The sequence below is a fragment of the Prunus persica genome, chromosome G4 (genome assembly GCF_000346465.2).
Source record: "Prunus persica cultivar Lovell chromosome G4, Prunus_persica_NCBIv2, whole genome shotgun sequence".
Taxonomy (NCBI): domain Eukaryota; kingdom Viridiplantae; phylum Streptophyta; class Magnoliopsida; order Rosales; family Rosaceae; genus Prunus; species Prunus persica.
Window position 1 is genome coordinate 22127237 of NC_034012.1, and position 22175 is coordinate 22149411.

The following is a 22175-nucleotide window of genomic DNA, read 5'->3' on the forward strand; positions in this document are numbered from 1 at the left end:
ACCGTTGCAACTCTCAGTCATGTACATAGGGATTTCATGGTAGTTATACAGTTACCAGAAACAAGCATGTTTCTCTAATAACAATATTTAAATTTGCCGCTAGCAAGTATTACAAAACTATTGCACATAATACATGATACATTAGATGTAGATGGGACAGAGAAACCTTGTTCCAACAGCCAGAAGAAATGCGAAAAGCCGTCAGAGGAGTCTCGTCTCCCACATTTTTCAATTGTATCCAAAAGAAAAGACGGTTTTATCTGGTAATATTGACCCTAATACTCACAATGATTACAATTATCACTGTCGCCCATTTCCAGGCGTTGACCATTGAGGCAGCACTCTTCCACCAGCATTCTGATTAGTTTTCATATCCGAAGCATTCACTTCAAAGTCATAGCAATATAAGTCTAGTTCATCATCTATCAATTGGGGGTAATCTGGCTCCGCATAACTATAGGCCTCAATAGTTTTGTTCTGCCTCTTTGGTGCCTTTTTCTTTGACCGATCTGTGCTTTTGGTGAAGTCGTTGTCATCAAAATTTTCATTCCCATTGTTGTTGCCATCTCTTTTCCTCTTCATATCATTACTGTCATTGCTACTGGTGCTGTTTTTATCTGTTTTGTAGTATTCCTTTATGGCAGCTTCAATTGTTTCAAGTATCCGATCTCCATACTTGGCCAACTTACCCCTGAATTGAGCCAAAAATGTTGAGTATATTTTTTGTTAGGTAGGCAGAAAATAATCTTGTTACGGTATAACTTACTTGCCAATGCCATTTATTTCAAGGAGTTCCTCCTTGGTTCTAGGAATTCTGCTGCTCATGTTCTGCAGCGTGGTATTCCTGACTCAAAAAGAACAGCAACTTTTCAGAAGATATCATCTAAAGATCAAAGGACAAGTAGACACTTATAAAGACCCCTCGTTATAAAATTCCAACTCCGAATGATTAGCAACTTTTCCCAAGTAGTTTCCTTCCTCTCCTCCGGAAACAAATTGGTATTAAATAGAGTTATTCTATTAAGTCGCAAACAAAAATAAAAAAGAGTAAGAATCTTACGCAAATATGTGGTATGCCATGACCCCATCATCAGATTCTCTAACGAGATTAGTTCGAAGCATTTTCAAAGAAGTAAATATTTTGGTAGATAGATCCTGTTATGGAATTTAAAAGAAATTAATTAATTGATATAGCTCGATTCAGCCGTCATGGTAGTCAGATATTTCATCAAGCAGAATAGGGTACTGACAAAAGGAATAAATATACATGTACATAAGTGTCTTGCCAACGTACATACATATATATAAAACATATGTATACACGTATCCATGTATCATGTAACAGAGATCTGTTTTTGCTGGCTATAATGAATGATATTGACACATTATCAATTGCATATCAATAGTCCATTCTTTAATAAACAACGGACGTCCATTCCATAATCACACTATATATATATATATATATATATATATATATATATATATATAAAGAACAGATGTCATGCATAGAGAATTTATGTTTATATATAATATACATATATCTACTATCTATGAATATACCAAATTTGCTTTGGATTGAGGTTGTTCAGTGCCAATATGTGGAGGACTCTGCTTCCCAGATGTCAGTGAGCCTTTAGCTGAAATCACTTCAGAGTTTTTCTGTTTAGAAGCTTTTACGGAAGAAGGGAATCTACAATGTATTTAAGATGTCAGTCTCAATAGTGTTGTGTGCATTTTTGTACAGCAGAAAATAAACAAAATTAAAGACTCAGATTGAAATGCACAAGACTATAAACACTTCGGTCAAAAGAAGTGTTTCCCTCTTTGCAGACAACTAGGCTCAAACAAGAAGTATTTCGTAGCATGTGTAATAAGATTAAATAGAAAGAATATATTGACACGATGTTTCCAACATAATCATCTCTCTCTACTGAAACACTACACACAAGCAAGCAAAATTCCATGTATTATTGTGTGGCTGGCAAGAATGTAGCCGCATCAATGAATCAATGATGAATATCAAACCTATATAATATCATGCAACCTTACAAAAGCTTTCTAATAACATAGGATGAAAGCTAGGCTGATAATTAGTGGCTTCAAAATACCAAAGATGGCATGTGTAAAAGTCTTAGCTGACTAATAGATATTTTACAAATTCAGTATTAGTCCCATTAATAACTTACAAGTCGTAATACCATATAATTGACATTAAAACTAACTAAATATGACGCAAACAAGAATAAATTGGTCTTATGTGTTTCGTGAATGAAATGAAACTTACTTTTGTAAGCAGTACAAATTTTTTCAGTTATTTAAGATTAGCCAACACAAAAACTTAATCAAATAAGTTGTGCCCATGAAAGACATTTAGATAAGCCAGATCCTATCCAAGATGTTATTCATAGTTGTAAAAGACCTAATTATTCTACACAAGCAGGCATGTTCATCGCAGTCGTAGGGCCTATGGCAAACCTGACTAGAACCTAGCAACCAAAACACCACATAGAACACATCCAATGTCCCATCAGCTGCAAAGTGTATAATGATATTAGTATTGAAAAAACTACAAAACCTTCCCCAATATTGCATGCACCTCTACGAAATTGACCAACTTATGATATATAACCAACACTTGAGAAGGGTAAAAATTTAGTAAAAATGAAAGCAAAGAACGTGTCCTAACAGTTTTGCACTACACAGTTTAGGGGAGACCACTCAAGCTGAACAGGGAATGGGCCTTCTGAATAAGGTGGATCTACCACTAGGCTGTTCCTATTTGATAGTAATAGTATTGGACACTCCTGCACATGCATGGTTGATGGAGATTAAAAAAATTCCTTAACGATCTAATACAAAAATCCTTCACATATTAATACAATACTCACATGGAACAAGTAAACAGAATAGTGACAATACAACAGAAAGACGTATGTCCAAAAAGCCAAACCTTATTAGAATTGTCTTCCTGCCAGAGAAAAGTTCACACGCTTTCAATTCATTAACCTGAAAACAAATGAAAAATGACACATGTAATTTCTATAAATAAAAAGGAAAAACAGATGATGACAGCAAGTGGCAGTTTCTTGCATTTCGTTCTCTTTTCAAGCACGATCATCTTTAATGAAAAACTCAGCTTGAGTGATTTGAAGGAATCAGAGGTACCTTTAGTATTGATGATACAGATCCATAAACATCACTTTTCTTGACTTCCTCAGAAAGAAGGTCCTCGGTAACAAGATGACGTAATACACGTGAAGCTTCACCCTTGGCTAGATGTTTTCCCACTCCATGCAAGCTCACAGTCTGATGCCTGTGTTTCTTGACCTAACATTACAAACATAACATCAAAGAAGATAATGACAAAAAGTAGAAACGACAGTGCATGTCTTAAAGTTGAAGCATACAAATTGGCTAAAGGAGCCCCTGTAGACTTCAAGAATATGAGATGACGAAAACTGCTGCCCTGTTAACTTCACCAGTTCAACCTAAGCACAACATGCAGCAAACGTGACTACCCTTACAATGCAAGGATTGCAAAATTTTACAAGGAAATGATAGTCATAATATAAACTTTGACAAACATCTCCCAAAAATTATAAAAGTTTCAAACCAGTTGCTTTGCGATCCCTGTGACATCCTTCTCCACGAAACTTTTAATCTTCAAACAATTATCACATGTCTTTTTGCACGTTGTACAATCAAATTTTTCTCCAAGATGAATAAGCTGTAGAATTCGTCGGCAATCAACATCATTTTCACAATAACTGACCTGAGAAAGTTCAAGTCAATTAATTTAGTACATATTTGTTAAAGAACAAGAAATATATAATAATAGAAACCTCAAAAACTACACATGAAGCCTTAATCAAGTACCATGCGCAAAAGATTTTCAGTATTTGTTTCCAATACTCTCCCAGAATTAGCTGTATTGGTACGATTGTATCCAGATGCCAATGGGCTTTGCTCTATAACTCCTTGGCTAATCATATGTTTAACTCGAATCTGCAAAAGAATTGTAGAGACAGACAAGCAGAGACAAATGAAAAAGAATGAAAGAACACATTAATCTCTACTGTTTTAGCATGATCAAACTGTTGAATGCAAACTCTTCCTTTTTTTTCTTTCTGTTTTTTCATTTATTGCTTGACATATTGACTCAGCACCCCAAACAAGTCTTGAACTGGCCACATCACCCTCCCCCACATAACCATGGGGACAGGACATTATGAGAGGACATGTCATTTGACCTAGAGGCCATTCGGGTTCCAATGCATGCCCATTGTTCAAATACAGAACTGACAAGAACCAAGTAGACATTAGTTTTACTACTGCAACTTACATAGTCACTGTAACTGTAATACAACACACAAGATGAACGCTGACCATCTCTACCAGCTCGACCACACTCCTGAAACATAGTGACACAATGAGCTAAAAGAAATCAGTAATCTAAGCTTTCATGCATAAAACATTACAAAGAAATAAGCTCTCAGAACCATTAAGCTAAATTCCAAAATTTCACAGTTTCACGTCTAGATTTTGCAATCTTAAAGAAGCAATTTAATACAATCTGATACCTGATGGTAGCCTTCGATAGACTTCGGGAGAGAGTGATGAATTACAAAGCGTACATCTGGCTTGTTGATACCTGAATTCCAATTCCAATGTTGGTAATAGTGACCTTAATTAATCCAGACAGAAATCAGCAAAAATTTATGTACCCATTCCAAATGCCACTGTAGCACAGATAATGTTGATTTCATCTTTACTCCACTGCTTCTGGACAAAGGCACGCTGAGCAGGATCCATACTACCATGGTAAAATGCTGCTTTATGTCCACATTCCTGAACAGGTACACTCTCAAATGAAACTTAATTCTTAGAGAAATAAATCACAACATAATTTGTTTTTTTTTTAAATACTCATGATGATAACATTTCTTTTTATCTTTAGCACACAACATGCATGCAATAAGTTTTCCTATGAATTAAGAACTTTTTAAAATATTATGCATCGCCTTTTACATCAGGAATATCAAACATACATTTTTTAATGTTATTAATTAAGCAAATGACCAGTCTCCATGTCAAACTTGGAAAAATTGTTTGTATAATGAAAAAGGAAAAAGAAAATCTCTCCTCAAGAAAAAGAGGACAGTAAGGAACACAATTCCAAAATGCTATTCATGCCAAAGAGGAGCTGATTTAACTTTAATTGTTGAACTTTCCCAGACATCAAGGATTCTTAGACTATGTCCCCAAGTTTTCTGTACAGAACATAAATTTCTTAGACTATGGCCCGCTCCTCAAGCAATACAGATTTCTGTACAGAAATTTGGCCAGAACACCAAGTTGCTGAACAGAAAAATAAGCCCAAATTTTTCTCTGCAAAAGTTGCTAAAAGTTACATAAACAGAATGGATGCAAGAAATTGTATGGGCGGTTACATGCAAATCATAGAAGCCTGAAGTTTCTAACCAAGCTTTCATATATAAACTTGAGTTGCTAAACCCATAACGACAAAAGAAAGGTATATCTCCATGTCCCTTTGGCAACACGCATTTTAAACATCATTTTAGCAAAATAAGCAGAGAAAGTGAAAAAATATGTATATCAAAAGTCATAGATTACACAATTAACAAACAGTAGCTAAATTTTCATGAAGCTTAAAGCAATAACTGAATAAGCAACAATAAAGACTTTCTAGTATAAAATAAAGAAACAAAAAATAATAAGATAACAAGACTTCCATTCAACTACAAAGAGATCACGAAAAAATCAAACCTGCAATCTCTCAGCAACTTTTTCACAGTCCATTCTTGAGAGACAATAAATTATTCCACTTTCATCATGATGATTTTCTTTAATGAACTTATCGATGTCATCTAGACACTTCTTAGTCTTGGGAATGACAGAATACCTGTGACGAACAGAATGAATCATCATTTCAACTTTGTATGACAGTTTGGGAAAATTTATGACTTCAACATAGATCAAGAGTTTATCTTTGTCCAACACTTGCCATAAATTTGGGCGATTAAAACTTTGCCGGAAAACAATGCAGTTAACAAGACCAAGAGCTTGCACAACATCCTCTTTTACACTAGCAGTTGCAGTAGCTGTTAAAGCTAACACTGGAGTATTTGGGAACTTCTGTTTCAAGATACCAAGAGCCTGGACATTTTAAAGAATAGCTTGACATTAAATAGAAAACAATCAAGAAGAAAAATTCAATCATCACGAACTTGAAATTTTAATAAAGCCCCTACCTGATAATCTGGTCTGAAATCATGCCCCCACTGACTCACACAATGAGCTTCATCAATAACGATCCTAGCAAGCAACTGACGAGCATTTAAATTCTCCAACTGCCGTAAAAGAACATCACTTCTGCAGAAAAATAAAAATAAAAAAAAGATTGGTATCTTAAAAAGTTATGCAGGATTAATTACTTACTTAAACTATCTTTTAAAAAAAAAAGGTAATTACTGAAACTATGACATTCATTTCAATATGCAATTGCAACAGACAATATAATAAGGCTGGGAACAAATAACTGGATGGCCCAATTCGTTATTGCCATAAGTATTAACAGTAATAGAGTTGGGTCATAAAGGGGAGAGGGACAAATAATTCAAAACTCAAGGTTGGCAAATAATGAACTAGTTTTAAGGTTGACTTGCACACATACTATGTGCATAGAAAATTGTGAATTTGTGACTGAAATTATAGAAAATATAATTACTGAGAGGTAAGAATCACCTGAACTAACCAGTAAATATCACATTCACTGTGGACAAGAAGTAACAATCGTAATTTTTTAAAAGATAGTTGGGTAGGTGAATTACCTTTGTGCTCAAGATTTCCTTCCAAATTATAGGATGGCTGAGTTCGCAGAGTAGGTGAGGTCAAGTGGATTTGAATTTTCGATTTTGAAGAAACTTAGGAGAAGAGGAGATTGAGGAGCCTGCAGCTCTATTGACAGTTTTGGAGAATTTTCAGCTGTTAACATAGGCCAGATGGGAGGAAGCGGAAACTGGATTCATCAGGTCTTCTCTTGTAAGAGTTTGAAATTTTCTGTCTAATAAGCAATCGCTGCCTGTGTTCCAGCCTGTTAAAATGATTTGGAAATCTAATGTTCCTATTAAGGTTCATGTTTTGGGTTGGATCATAGCTTATGGAAGAGTAAGTACTTGCAATTTGGTACAAAGAAGAAGATTCAATGTTTGTATTTCTCCTCACAGCTGCATTTGTGCAAAAAAGAGGCAGAATCTGGAACTCAATTGTTTTTACATTGTCCATAATTTCATATGCATTGCAGCTGTGGTGGCGGTTAGTCAAGGAGGCAAGGGTTAATTGGTTTCAAACATGCTTTGTGAAAAGTATGTCTTTTGGTGGCGGAAGGAATGCAAGAATTCATGGAATTGCACTGTGTTAGCTGTCTTTTGGGTAATTTGGTTGGAGAGAATTAAAAGAAAATTCGAGAACTATAGTGGAGATATAGAAGAGAATTCTAGGGAAAGAGTCAGGCTTTGGGCATCCTTATGGGCTTCTGTTTCTCCAGCTTTTAGGGATCTTTCACTTTCTGTAATTTTTTTAGATTGGGGAGCTGCTGTACGATAGTTTTTAGAGTTCCTTTAAAATGTAGGTGTATTTTGTATTTGCTTGTTAGAACTGTATCATTTTGATGGCGGACTTCTGGTTCACTAAGTGTTGTATAGAGATTGTAGTCCTTTAATAAAATTGTCTCTCATAACTTTTTTTTATATTGTTAAACAAATTATGAGAGAGATAAACATTTTATTAATCTATGAAATACTAAGACTTCTAAAGAACTCCTAGTCTTTTGGTGAGTGCTGAATATAATACCAGAAAATCCCTGATTCACTCGAAAACCAATTCTAATATTCTACAGTGTGCTATGATAGGCATTCAACTTGAATTTTCAATCAAATCTTTCTTATAGGACATGATGATTTTCTTGAGAAAAGAGGCAGTTAAAAACATGGACGTTTAGTCCATCAAACAATTAAAGACACAACCTAAACAAGAAAGCTCAAAAACCGCTCAACGAAGCACTCCCCATGAATCAAGGAGAATTTTTCAATTGAACTGAAAAACATAAACATAAACACAGGCTCTATAGACCAGAAGAAATTTAGCTAAAGAAATGCCCATGATAATAACACCAATAATAATAATTCTATCAAACCTGCGAATTGCATAAGTATGATTTCCATTCTTGCACTCTTTTGATTAAAAGCTCAAGGAGGAATATCAACATCACAAAATATATCTGTTTAGCAGGACAGTCAGCATGTCATAAAACTCTCCCATAGAAGGTTTATCAAGAGCCTATTCTGGATTACCATAAGTTATCAATGACTCCATCATTTTAGTGCCAAGAAACTAAATGCTACTTCACACTGCCCTTATTAGCATACAACAACTTACTTACTTCAGTTGTATGATTATAATTATCATGTTCGACATACCTAAAGTGTTGCTGTTGAAGTAGCAGAGGACATACAAATAAAGTGTTTGCAAGTATTAGATAACAAAAACTCACTTCGCAACTTTCTCTGGGGTGACATATAAGAGCTTGTATTTACAATATTCAGAATTAAGCTCTCTAAAGATTTCCTGTTGTTCAGTCCACTCCATATTGGCACTTAGGTAAGCAGCAGGAATGTTTGCCTAGGGTATGCCAAAAGAGAGGACATAAGTACACACTGTTGGATAGCAGGAAGTAAAATAATCTAAACGAACTAAAGGCTGGAAAAAAAGAAAAAAAAATAACATTACCTGCAATAAATGCATTATTTGATCTTGAATAAGTGACACAAGGGGAGAAATTACCAATGTTACTCCTGGACAAATTAGGGCAGGGAGCTGCAAGATACAGAAACCAAAGTAAACCCTATAAACTGTTTAATGTCTGTCTAGTTTCCTACAAAAAGGGAACCAACTCTGTAGGAAACAAATAAAGAAGATGCAAGTACTTGGCCTATATATTGTGGGAAAGGTAGAAAAGCTCAAGAGCTTGTGGCCAAGAAACTGAACCGATAAACTAAGCATGCCCACACAGTCAAACTAATTACAAACTTAAGATGACCAAACCATAGAACTGCTCCTAGTGAACGGTATATGTGGTAGGCCTTAAAATGAAAGGAACATAATTGGTAACGGCTTTGAAAAAAATTCTTTTACCTGATATGTCAAGCTCTTACCCCCTCCAGTTGGCATTAAAACAAAAACATCATAGCCACTCATCGTAGCATTAATGACCTCTCTTTGGTTGAGGCGAAAAGAGTGATTTCCAAACACTTTCTTGTTATTGGCCTGAAAGTGATAGCAGTGAAACAACAATTACGAATTACAATGACAGGTAATGCCAATATGAAATATGAGAATGATTTAGATGAGCACCTCCAGCTTTTTGGTCCATGGGAAATTATTACTACTCCACTTGTTGTCATTAGAACCTTCAATGTAGTTAACTTCAACAAACTTTGGGATGTATGGTTCCCTCTCGACAGGACAAGATGAGAAACCAAACCCATCCACAGAAGAGAATGAAACTGATGATGAATTACATCTTTCATAATCTCCTGGAACATTATGTGATTGAACCTGTGAATCAAATATCATGGTATCAGTCCTGAATGCAGCTGCTTGAGGTGTTTCATATTGGAAAGGCCTGGGAGTTGCTGTGGATGCAGAAAAATGTGACTTCCGTCTTTCCTCATCCAATGAGTTGTTACAAAGATGTCTCTCGAGCTGCTGAATCTTCTTATTAAGCTGTAACCTAACAATTGGAATACACTGTTTTCCTTCATCTATTTGTAAAATATAAAAAAATTATAATGAATGTGAAACAACAAAACAACAAAAATATTCTGAAGCTTTGTGAGCTCTATATGACTTGTAGAGAGTCTAGAGACCCATAATTTTTTTTTTCTCCATCCCATTATTTTCCTTCACTGGTGTCTTTTTACGTACAATTCCCTCTGTATATCTAGCTTGACTCTCACAAAGAAATTCAAATAACAATGAAAGTGTGTAGTATACAAACCTGTCTTGGCGAAGCTTCTCTATTCGCGTTGGACTGAGATCATTAACATCGTCAAGCAGTTCATTGGATATGGTAATTAGCGTGTCCTTCATTTCCTGCAAATGACTTGCAGCTTCTGGGCAAAGTCCTATCTGTATTAGATTCAGGAATTAGGCATATCAAGCTGACCACAGAATTAGATAGAACCACAAAAAGAAAAATTCGAATGATAAACATACCTTCAACCCGTGAATGCAGTTTGAGCACAAATCTGGAGGCAAACTAGTCACCTCTTGTCTTGCAATGCTATCTTTATCTATAGATGGAGTAATGGGTGGAAGCTTGGAGATCAATGGTTGAGGTGTGCAGTTTGATTGGTACTGTTCCACTATCTGGTCAACATCAATATTCTGAAACCAGAGTAAATGCATGAGATAGATGAGTGCAAAGAAATCAGCACTTGCATAAATCAAGACACCATAAAATAAGACTTCAAGCAAATAGAAACATTAACACCTCATTCACCAACATCCACACAAGTAGGCTAAATGATATTGAACAAGTAACATGGATTCACTAGATGTACTTTAAGTCAATATCCAAAATAATGCATAATTAAAGGTGTAAGAACGACATACTGGTTCGAAACTTTTCATACTGATTTTTACAATAGTAGCCATTTTCAGCAGATATTTACAAAAACAGCCAACTTAATACACAACAATTAAACCACAATGATTTAAAATAGTTAAATGAAATTTATGAATTACCTCAAGTATTTCATCATCATCATCGATGTCATTAACCAAAACTTTTGCAGAGTGTTTTATTTGGCTGGTATGGACACTATTGTTGCTAAATGATCCTCCTGGAACCCGAGAATCAAAATTGTTGACCATTGATGCTCTGACCTGACTTTGCCCCCCAAAAAAATTTCCCACATCTGCAACATTAACATTACTCGACGGAAAACGATTACCCAAACAGGTTGCAGCTTCACTGTTCCTGGAATTGGTTCCATTAATGTATTGATGTGTTTGCATATGTGTGTGACTCTTATCAATGTCACATGAGCTTGGCGTAGCAGTTCTTCCAACATCACGACAATACCTGGAACTAGCATCCTTAACTAGAACAGTCTTTCCAGGTTTTGTGTAGTTCCTATGAGAAATCTGAAGATTGGAAAGGGCATGCCAAGCCTGCCGAAATTATCCCAACCAGAAGAAAAAAACTCAGGGTAAGGTGGTAACAAGAGTTTGTTAATACCAAAAAGATAACACAGTATAAGGAATGGAACTTAGAATTTTTAGAAAAAAATATATAAAGAAACACCTAAGAACCAAGTTAAAATGAAAATGGGATTACTCCTCATCCAACATGTTTACCTTTTGAACTTGTGCACTTGGTAATCTTCCAATATTCTGAATTCGACAAGCCATTGAGCTAAAAAGCATGAATAGAACCACTCTTAGAAAATCAAAGTCCAACTGAACTCTGGAGATGTATCAAGTTAAATGCCTTGAGATAATAGTACATTAATTATATAAGCATCCATGTGTATTGCAAGTAATCAATATTTCTAAGAGAAAAATCCACAAGCTCAAGGAATACCAAAAACGAGGGGAATCCAGAGTCATGAATTAGTAAAATCGAGGAAAGCAGAAGAGTGGGGACTAACTCAAAATTAGCTGAAATAAACAACAAATCCTGTAATTAACTGAAACGCATTAGTTTTTTTAATTTATTATTATACCCCAACCAAATACCACAATCACCAAGTAAAAAAATTGTTGTGCAGTTGTCACCAAATAACAAGTAATGCTGAATGTGATAACAGTAAAAAAAAAAAAAAAAACCTCATAGCCGTTGCCTCTTGCGCATGAGGTTTTTGTGTTGGTAAGGAGAAAAGGAAATTTGAGCTCAAAACATTAGGGCTTGAGAAATTATCAAGTGCTTTGACATGTTCCAACAAACTAACTTTAAACGGCGTCTGGGCAGAGTTGGAACCTTGACCCAATTCGGTACGACTGCATAGCACATACCCACAAACCAAAACCCACTCAGAATAATCAAAAAAAGGAATATAATGGCAAAGTAAATGGCTATTGTCTTGCTACTGTTACTCTTGCCTCATATGTGATTCCCTCCTATGCATTTGTTTTGGTCAACATATTTGCATCTTCAGGCGCAAAGCAGCGTCTTCATACAAAAATCTTTTATGCAAAAACCTCCTCAATCATTCATCTGAATTAAAGGAATGTTCTTCACACAAAAAATAAAAAATAAAAAAATTCAAGCGTAAGGAAAAATGTAGCAGATTTATGATGACAATTGAAGTTAGTGGAAGTGTTAATAAGAAGAAAGTTCATACCTTGAATTGCAATGAATCAAAGACGCCCTGATTACATGGATGAGTAAGAGTGCGATGTCAAATGGAACCCTAGAAATGATTCAAACAGGTCACCCTGATTTTGGGCGCGGGCGTGTGTTTGTGAAGGGAGGAAGAGGAAGGGGTTGAGAGAGAGTGAGCGCGGTTCAAAATAAAGCGCGGTGTGAGAGTAGCGGGATATTTTTTGCTTTTTTTTCAAGCCTTTTTTTTTTGGGGTAAAATGTGGGAACAAAGGGAGCCCTAGAGCATTTCCAGCAGTTTGTCTCTTGTCATGACAAGGGAGCCCTAAGGCAGCTACTATTCACATGAATAGTAGCTGTCCTAACCCCCCAGAAAAGTGTGTTTCTAGCAGTTACCTTTTGCCATGGCAAATACTTTTTATTTTTTTATTTTTTTCACAACTTTTTTTACTTAAATAATTAATTTGGATAATATTTTCGGATAAGATTTTTGGGTTTCTACATGTCAATACTATTCATATCGGATAATATTTTTGGATAAGATTTTATTTTATTAGTTGTATTGGTTGGTATTTATAAAAGAAAAAAAAAGTATGAGGATTTGGTGTTAAAAGTGAAGAGTATTGGTTGGTATTTAAACTGGCGGACCCATAATTTTTTTAGCAGAGGTGCAATATTGATTAAGTATGAAAAATGGTTTTTCGAAATAATCATTTTCTCAAGATAATTTTTGGCAGCTTTTATTCTTTACACATCAAATAAGAAAACTTGATTTTATGAGATTTTAATATGAAGTATATATTGACTTAATGAGCCATCATTTTTAGCCTAAATTGTATTTTGCACTAAAACCGATTTTTCATATTTTGATTTGGTGGGAATTTGATTTTCTAGTATTTTTATTTGAATCCAAATGGGGGGTACTTCCTTATTTACATTGTAAACTTAATTAAATGAAGTAATATAAAAATAAATGAAAGTAATAAAAGGACAAAGACATTTACTTAAATGTTGAAAATGGAAATAAGGTATAGAGAAAAAACAAATTCTGTAATTTTTTGGTTTTTTTTTTCATTTTTTAATTGCACAAAAATTGGATGCCGTTGGATTGCTGGAAAAAGTCTGATCAGAGAGCCCAGCGCTCGCCACGTGGAAGCTAGCCGTTGGGGGATTGTAGCGGGCGCGTCATTGTGACGTTAGCTCGCTGACGTCATCTCCAAAACGCGGGCTGGCGCTCGAGCTAGCCCAGTTCGCTGGGTCCCACTCCTTGTCCGGGCTACTTTTTGTTGCTGGAAACAGCATTTTGGGCTCCCTCCCCCCCCCCCCCCCCTTTCAGGCCTCCCCATGGTCCCCTTGCTGGAAATGCTCTTAGGGATGGGTGCAGTCCGGTCTGATTTGATTTTTATCTCATGCTGGAACATGTATCGGTACAATTCAATCGGTGTGATTCAGTCCAATTTTGGGGAAAAAAATTTATGAAACTGACCGGTCCGATCTAAACTAATTTTGATGTGATTTACGATTTTTACAATTTTGGACTGGATTTTTTTATATATATGTTTTACTAATTAGTTTTTTTTTTTTTTTTTTTTACAAATTCCAACAATTTTTTTTTTTTAGACTTACAAATTCACAAATGATCCAATTTCATGCAAAGAGAGATAATTGGGCCTACAAAATAGAGGTGCTTTGAAGTTGGGCTTGGGGAAATATTCATGCTGCTTAAATAATTTTTTAAAAAATAAAAAATAAAACACACCCGGTCCAGTTCAGTATCGGTTTGTTGACTTCTAGTCAACATAGTTTTTTCCCCTTTTTTCTGTCCGATGCAACTTGGTGTTTTGGTTTTCCGGTCTCGATGCCCACCCCTCTTGGTATCCTATACAAGTATGAAACTCAAAAACTGTGATTTTTCTTAAGAACAAGGAGTTCTCAAATTCATTTTTTAAGGTTCAAAAATTTGTTTGCAAGGTTTAAAATATTGGAAGTTTTGGAAATATCGATGTCAGTAAAAATTGAATAAAAACCACAGAAATTATAAAAAAGGCTTGGAAATTTTAATTCAAACTTTAGAGGATGTTTATTTAGTCAATTAACTATTGTTTTATCACCCAACAAAAAAAAAAAGGAAGGAAATGCATTGCATGGTGGGTTTGATTGATTTAAGTTGATTATATAGCGAGCTGACAAACATTGTGCGAGTGTAGAAAATATGTAGTAATTAATGAAAGAAGATTAAACACACCATATTCATTTATTTATAATGATTTACTACAATATTGTACACTATTAGATATATGCCCTATAAGCCAATATAAAATTGATAATTCTAAGAAAATAATATATAATAATCAAATGGGCAAGAACGTTGCTTTAGATACATACGTACATAAAGTAACAAGTTCATGGATTAAGATATAAATGGAAAGTGGTCCAAAAAAGTTAGATGCACGAGGCCTTTCCATACATATAAATATCGTATCCTAAAATGTTCCTGGTAATAGGATCACCAATTGGATAATGGTGACCCGCAAAGACTGATACATATTATGTCTGCTCAATTAGGAGGATGATTAGTCGCAAGTCATTCGTGTAGAGACACTGAGACAGATGTGTAGGTGCTCTATAGAAGATGGAGTCCACTGAACATGATCAACTCTAGAATTCTTGTATGGAAGTCTTACTCACAAGTGTCAAATAAAGAATTCTAAGTTGTGATAATACAAATTAATCCTTAGACTTGAGACATCACAGTTGTCTTGTGTATATGTTGTTTCTCTTTGAGAGCACTATACGGTCTTATCAAAATGATGTGACTTAAAGGTGTTCCTTAGGATTCTCAGCGTGTACGCAGAGACAAGTGAATGTACAACAAGGAATCTCTGCTCTTAGTAAGAAGAGAGAATATTCTAAAGATATGATTCGTGAATCTTTAGCCAAAGTATTGGATGGAAATTGAAACAAGAACATTTGCAATTTCATCAAATTGAATCATATAATCTAGAGATGTCATATTAGGGATTTTGACACAAGTTTACCATATCCCAAGAATATGACATAGAGTATTGAATTCGAGAATGATCGAATTGCATTGTAATCACAAACTAACTAGGTTCTCTAAATGAATTCTTTTTAGCTTGGGTAGCCATGACATACTGCTAGGTGTCATTCATGGCTTGTGGAAGCCCTGTAAGGACTAATTATAATTAGCCTTCGCCAATAGGGAGAATTATATGGAGGGATACAATTCACACTTGATTCAGAGTGAATCATTCATACCCACTACCTCGCTAATTAGAACCTATAAGATCGAATTATGAAGAGAATGAATGATTTTGTGACTTGGTCAAAGTCAATGTGAAAGTCAAAAGTCAAAGTCAAAAGTCAAAGGTTAAAGGTCAAACGGTTGACCCGACACTTGACACGGTCAACTAAGGATGACTGGGACCAACACTCGTTAGACAAGTGAGTGATTGAATTAGTCAAGTCACTAGAGTAATTAAATTGATAGATTAATTTAATTATTCAATTAAAGTTATGAAACTTTAATTAGAGGTCCCATATGACTTGGAAATTCAAAAGGGCTTTGACCATATGGACTTAGACACATATATGACACATTATAGGATTAATGTGTTGGACCAAGATAGCAAAACAAAAAAGGGAGGGGGGAAGAGAAGAATGTGGCTACACTAGGGTTTGAGGGCATTTTTGTCACTCTTGTGACATTTTTGATCTATAAGTGTGTAGCTATGGAATCCTATCATCCTAGGGTTTTTTAAGTTGTGAAATTGGAAGAGAGAAAACATCAAGCTCTCTCTCCCTAACCCCTTCAATCTATTACATCAAGTGAGGGTGCTAGTACCACTCTTCACTTGTTGTGTACCCATTCTCTCATCCCATTCAATCCTTGGTGAAGAGCTTTAGGGAGGTGCATATATTTGTACCTATTTGGAGAGCTATAAGGTGGAGAATCAACATCAAAGGCAGAGCCAACAATAAAGGGACCACTCCCTCTACTTGAACACCATTATTGGTTTCAAGATTCGCTCTAAGGATATGAACATCTTATCTTTCTCTCAAACATGATTTAAAAAGTCCTTGGTGCACACTTTCATAGACTTATAAAGATTGAGACCAAATGAGACTTGCATGAATCCCTAATTTACTTAATGCTTCCGCTCTAACTTTGATTTCATATTAGATATAGCTTGCTAGGTGATTTATACTCTCAAAGTTTGGTTATAGAGTTTTTAGAAATCTCTACACAACACCGTTCCCACAATATTCCCTTCAAGTTGCCAGCTCTATAAAATCTGACTTCTCAAAAATTACGGTTGTGTCACTACACTTGCGTAGATCATAACTTCTTCGTTAAAACTCCGATTTGAACATGTCGCATGTCTACGAACTCGTATCATTGAGCTCTACGCAACGGTGCCTCTCAATTTCCCAAATTTTTTTTCCGAACAAAAAGTTACTACGATGCCCCTACACCCAAGGGCAAAAATATAATTTCATAATAAATAATCAATTGAACAGTGATTTTTGGGACAGGATGTTACACGTAGGTACCCATCCATTTGTTTATAAATATTTACCTCCATATGCAACCTAATCAACCACACCGATGGAACCTAACAATTGAAGGGCGCATCATACATTTGATTGGGGATGCTCTCATCCTAGTTGCAATCCATCTCCACCTCCTGTAACAATCAAGAAATGCATTGAGCAAGTGTTCCTAGAGTCCGACTTCACTCAAAGTTCAGAAATCCGATGCCATAAGCTATATCCAAAGCCCAACACCAACATCATCAAAGGGAAATTTGTAGTTTGTAAGCGTGATAATGACACAATTCATTTAACGCCGGAAGAGTATAAAGAAAAAAATGAAAGGGAGTTATGGTGATGACTTCAATGAACGGTTCAAATTATTCTGAGCTTACGCAAAAGTAGTAGCTCCAAGGGCTATAGATTGGGCTGATGTAGATGATGTGACCGCATTGCAACTAACCAAATAAGTCATATTGTTGCATTTGTTTTTAATATAAGTCGTGTGGTACTTGTTTTTACTTCCAAGTCTATGGAATAAAATGTTGTCGTACTTCTTTTTATTTTTAAGTGAAATTATTTTTTGTTTTGGAATTTAGATTTTTTTTAGGTTAAAATATTCATAAAATTAAATCACAAATATTGAAACAAAAATTAATGACAAAAAAAATTAGGGATGAACTATTTTTAAACAATTTAATAAAGTTGCGGACTCACATTATGAGTCTGTGCAATAAATGAATAGTTGTATTTTGGAGGGTGAAATTTTGAGTTTAGCCCCAACATGGTTGGAGATGGTCTTAGAAGAGGAAAAAAGTTGCTCAAAATAACGTATTGCCCTAACACAGAAAATCGAGTACTTTATCTCTATTAAAATCAACAGCAGAAAGTCTCCAAAGACCACATGTCCGAGTATCTTGTATGAGTACTTCAATAAAATAAAAAAAATTATATTTTGAGAGAACCACAAACTGGGGATCTTTCCAAAGGAGACACTAACCCCCACTCAAGCCTTGTGCATCAACAGAGTGTATACTAGACATGCCCAACCCCTTTTTCAAAAGCTCCAATCTCTTCTCTTTATTTTTCGTTTCTAGCAAGACCACCACCTCAGGGGAATGGAGCTTAACTTGCTCCACAAGAGTAGGAACTATTAAAGATCCCCCAATCCCATTACAGTTTCAGGCTAGTGTTTTCATGGCGACCGTGAAAACCCCTCAAGACTGATCTCCTTCGCCTCAGTATGCATGATCATGCTACATTCTCCCAATTTTCTATGTACACCCCTTCTAGTAAAATCCTCACCATCGTCATTTGCACTTCTCTTTCGGTTGTTATTCCTCCATTGTTTTGCTCAATAAGTGGTCCTAGATTAAAGAGGTCAGAGTGTTGCATAACATCATTCTCAACCTCATTCTCTACCTCTGCTAGTGGGGCCACAATGTTCAAGTCAATTTCTGCACCATCTTCCATGGATAGTTGCACATCCATTCTATTTCTTTATTAATGATTGTCCTTCTGCTGATCATGTTAACATATATAGACCATTATCTTATATATTTATTCAATCATCAGTGTAATAAGGCTTATAGAAATGCAGAGAGATTGAGTAGAAGAAAGAGGAGAGAATTTCAGAGAGAGAGAGATTAGAGAAGAAGCTAGCTAAGAATGTATTAGCTCAGCTCCAATATGTCATGCATATATTGTGCTATGACAAAACCGTTAGGAATAGAATATTCCTTATTACATCATTCAATCCTAGCCACTCATTTAACTACCCTATGAGATAAAGACAAGTGGCACTAGACTATTACATTTTCTGTTGCATACTTGGACTGTGATCCAAAGCTGCCTTTTAAACTAAGAATAGAAACTTCTTTGTTCTAATTACATTTCAGCAATCACACTTATAAACCAACACTCCCTTCTAAGTGTTGTGCTGAAATGACTCCTAGAGCTTTCCTCAGATATTCAAAACGATCTATTGCCAAAGGCTTGGTAAAAATGTCAGCAAGTTGCTCTTCAGTTTTGCAGTATAGTAGATCAATCTCACCATCTTGAAGTGCATCTCGAATGAAATGAAACCTTCGATTGATATGTCTGGTTTTATGATGATGAACTGGATTCTTCGATATAGCAATAGCTGAAGTATTATCACATAGCAATTTAGTTGGTTCTACTTGCTCTTTCCCAAAATCTGATAATACAAACCTCAGCCAAATAGCTTGTGCAGTAGCTTCTGCTGCTCTCATATACTCAGACTCTGCAGTTGAAAGAGCAACACTGCTTTGCTTGATTGAAGCCTAAGAAAACACACCTGATCCCAAATTAAATGCATAGCCAGATGTGCTTCTCATGTCATCCTCACTGCCACTCCAATCACTATCACAGTAACCTATTAACACTGCCCCTTTTCCTTTTTCGTACGCAATTCCATAATTCATAGTACCTTGAATGTATCTCAGCACCCTCTTTGCGGTTCCCATGTGCTTCTTGGTTGGATTATGCATGAATCTAGCCAAGAGGCTTGCTGCAAACATGATATCTGGTCTGGTTGCAGTCAGGTAGAGCAGACTTCCCACCATTTGCCTATACAAAGTTTCATTTGCTAGATCACTTCCATCCATTTTTTACAATTTTTCATTCACAGCCAGTGGTGTTGCAACAGGCTTGCAATCCTTGAGTCCAAACTTGTCCAGCAAGGTCTTTGCATACTTCTTCTGGTGTAAGAAGATGCAGGTATCAGTTTGTAGAACTCCAAGGCCAAGGAAGTGATGAAGCAATCCTAGGTCAGTCATCTCATATTGCCTCATCATCTCATTCTTGAATTCAGCCATCATTTCTTTTGAACTCCCTGTGTAGATAATATCATCTACATATAGTGACACAATGAGAATACCACTTGTAGACATCTTTGTGTACAAAGTAGCTTCACTTGGACTCCTATAAAAACCAGCTTTAGTAAAGTAGGAATCTATCTCTTTATACCAAGCTCTTGGAGCTTGTTTCAAACCATATAAGGCCTTTTTGAGCCTATACACCTTATCTTCACTTCCTTGTATCACAAAACCAGATGGTTGATCCACATACACTTTTTCTTTTAGCACTCCATTAAGAAATGCCGACTTTACATCCAACTGAAATAGCCTCCAATTTCTCTATGCAGCCAAAGCCACCAAGGTTCTCACAGTATCAAGTCTTGCCACTGGTGCGAAGGTCTCATTGAAGTCTATTCCAGGCTTCTGAGAATATCCCTTTGCCACCGGCCGTGCCTTGTTCTTCTGCACAGATCCATCCAAGTTCAGTTTTGTCTTATAGACCTATTAACACCAATAATTGTTTTGTCAGATGGTCTATTCACAAGTTCCCAAGTGTTATTTTTGTTTATCATCAGAATTTCATCTTCCATAGCTTTCTTCCAGGAACCATCCTTTGCTGCTTCTTCAAAACTCTCTGGTTCTATGATGCACATATTGCATTTCTCATAGATTTCTGCAATGCTTTTGTACTTGCGAGGTGTGTGATCAAAATCCTGGGAGCTTGGCATTCTTTCTTGATCACTGGATTCAGTATTAATACCAAATATTTCACCTTCTTCACCTTGTACTTCAGGATTACTGTTGTTTTCTTCTTGTCCTTGCTTACTTGCAGGTATTTCAGCAATTGGAATCTTCACACTTCTTTCTTTCTGTGTATTCCAATCCCAACATGCATCTTCATTGAACACAACATCCCTAGACACAATTATCTTTTCAGTTTCAAGACTATAAAGTGTATACCCCTTTTCACAGCTTCCATAGCCTAAGAAAATACACCTCTTGCTTGTCAAATCCAGCTTCTGCCTTTGTTGACTTGGAATATGAGCATAGCACAATGAACCAAACACTTTCAGATGCTTAACTCCAGGCTTTCTTCCACTATAAGCTTCAAATGGTGTTCTCTTATTCAAAGCTTTGGTTGGACACCTATTCAAAATATACACTGATGTATTAACTGCTTCAGCCCAAAAATCAAGAGGGATCTTCTTCTCAAGTAACAAACACTTTGCCATTTCCACAATAGTTCTGTTCTTTCTCTCTGCTACACCATTTTGCTGTGGTGTATATGGAGTTGTTAGCTGCCTTTCTATGCCTATATCTGCACAGAACCTATCAAATTCCACTGAGGTGTATTCTCCTCCTCGATCACTTCTAAGCTTCTTTAATTTATAGCCACTCTGCAGTTCCACAGTAGCTTTGAATCTCTTGAATACACTCAGTGTCTCAGACTTTTGTCTTAAGAAATAAACCTAACACATTCTTGTGTTATCATCTATGAAAGTGAGAAAGTATCGATTTCCAGCTTTTGTAGTTGTTTGCATTGGACCACAGATATCACTGTGTACACTACTACAAAAAGTGAAAAAGACGACCAGAAAACAACGACGGTCTCAGTGAAAACCGTCGTGGTTTTTAAAACGACGACGGTTCTAAAAACACCGTCGTGTAATACCACCTTAGACAACTAAAAAGGGAGATTCAAATGGCTGTTCAAAAACAACGACGTACTTAATTAAACAACCGACGTCTATTTGAAACAGATTTCCGCAGTGTAAAATCAAAGCGAACAAAGAACGGCAGAAGTTATGAATCGACCGACGTAGAAAGTAAAGACGACGATTTCAATAAAAGCCGCCGTTTTAACTTATAAAATAACACGACGAGGTTTTCGTATAAGACGCTGTCTAATTACAAACAAATCCACGGCTGTAAAATACAAAATATCGCCGTATTAAATTAATTTACAACGACGACAAATATAAATATATCGACGTCATTATTGTATAGTTCTACGACGTTCTCTTTAAATCGTACTATAAAATCTAACGTCGTATTTATGCATTTTATACGTCGTACCTTTAATTTAAACCGTCGTCTTAATAAGAATTTTTGTTAACAATTTTTTTCTTTGATTTTCTTATCCTACGTCGGTAGATATACTTAATGACAAGAATTGAAATAACCACGACGGTTTATATAAAAAACCGCCGACATAATCAGATTTTTCTGAGATCCCAAGGGTTACGAAATCTTACCAGATGGAACTCTGTTCCACATCATAATCTTAACAGATGACACAGATTTGAAATCAGAGAGACAATTTTTTGGAAGTTGATGATGTGTGTGCGTTTGTTTATCTACAAATATTATACCTAACGTCGTTGCAAATTTGC

General features: G+C 35.8%; 1 protein-coding gene across 3 annotated transcripts; it reads right to left on the bottom strand.

Annotated features, from left to right (window-relative positions):
- Positions 52-12715, bottom strand: LOC18780604 (ATP-dependent DNA helicase Q-like 4A). Of its 3 annotated transcripts, none has more exons than XM_020563271.1 (26): positions 12432-12715; positions 12190-12322; positions 11917-12087; positions 11446-11503; positions 10831-11259; positions 10300-10470; positions 10082-10212; positions 9436-9814; positions 9217-9348; positions 8812-8898; positions 8576-8703; positions 6276-6396; positions 6029-6180; positions 5791-5926; positions 4728-4851; positions 4584-4654; positions 4346-4414; positions 3880-4008; positions 3617-3775; positions 3411-3491; positions 3169-3330; positions 2954-3009; positions 1564-1693; positions 1061-1155; positions 767-844; positions 52-691 (listed from the first exon to the last, which is right to left on the bottom strand). In XM_020563271.1, exons 2-26 carry the CDS (start codon positions 12213-12215, stop codon positions 301-303), a joined length of 3666 nt encoding a protein of 1221 aa, XP_020418860.1. In that variant the 5' UTR covers positions 12216-12322; positions 12432-12715; the 3' UTR covers positions 52-300. The 3 variants fall into 3 exon arrangements, with proteins under 3 accessions (XP_020418860.1, XP_020418858.1, XP_020418859.1); XM_020563269.1 differs by having other exon boundaries at positions 12184-12322; XM_020563270.1 differs by having other exon boundaries at positions 12184-12715.

What these genes read in the sequence shown, in the direction of transcription:
- LOC18780604 (XM_020563269.1), bottom strand. Translation starts at nt 12,215, where the DNA reads ATGCATAGGAGGGAATCACATATGAGGCAAGA. An exon ending in GAATCACATATGAGGCAAGA is followed by an intron (nt 12,088 to 12,183) that starts GTAACAGTAGCA and finishes TGTGCTATGCAG; the next exon opens with TCGTACCGAATTGGGTCAAG. An exon ending in CTGAAAATCTTTTGCGCATG is followed by an intron (nt 3,776 to 3,879) that starts GTACTTGATTAA and finishes GAACTTTCTCAG; the next exon opens with GTCAGTTATTGTGAAAATGA.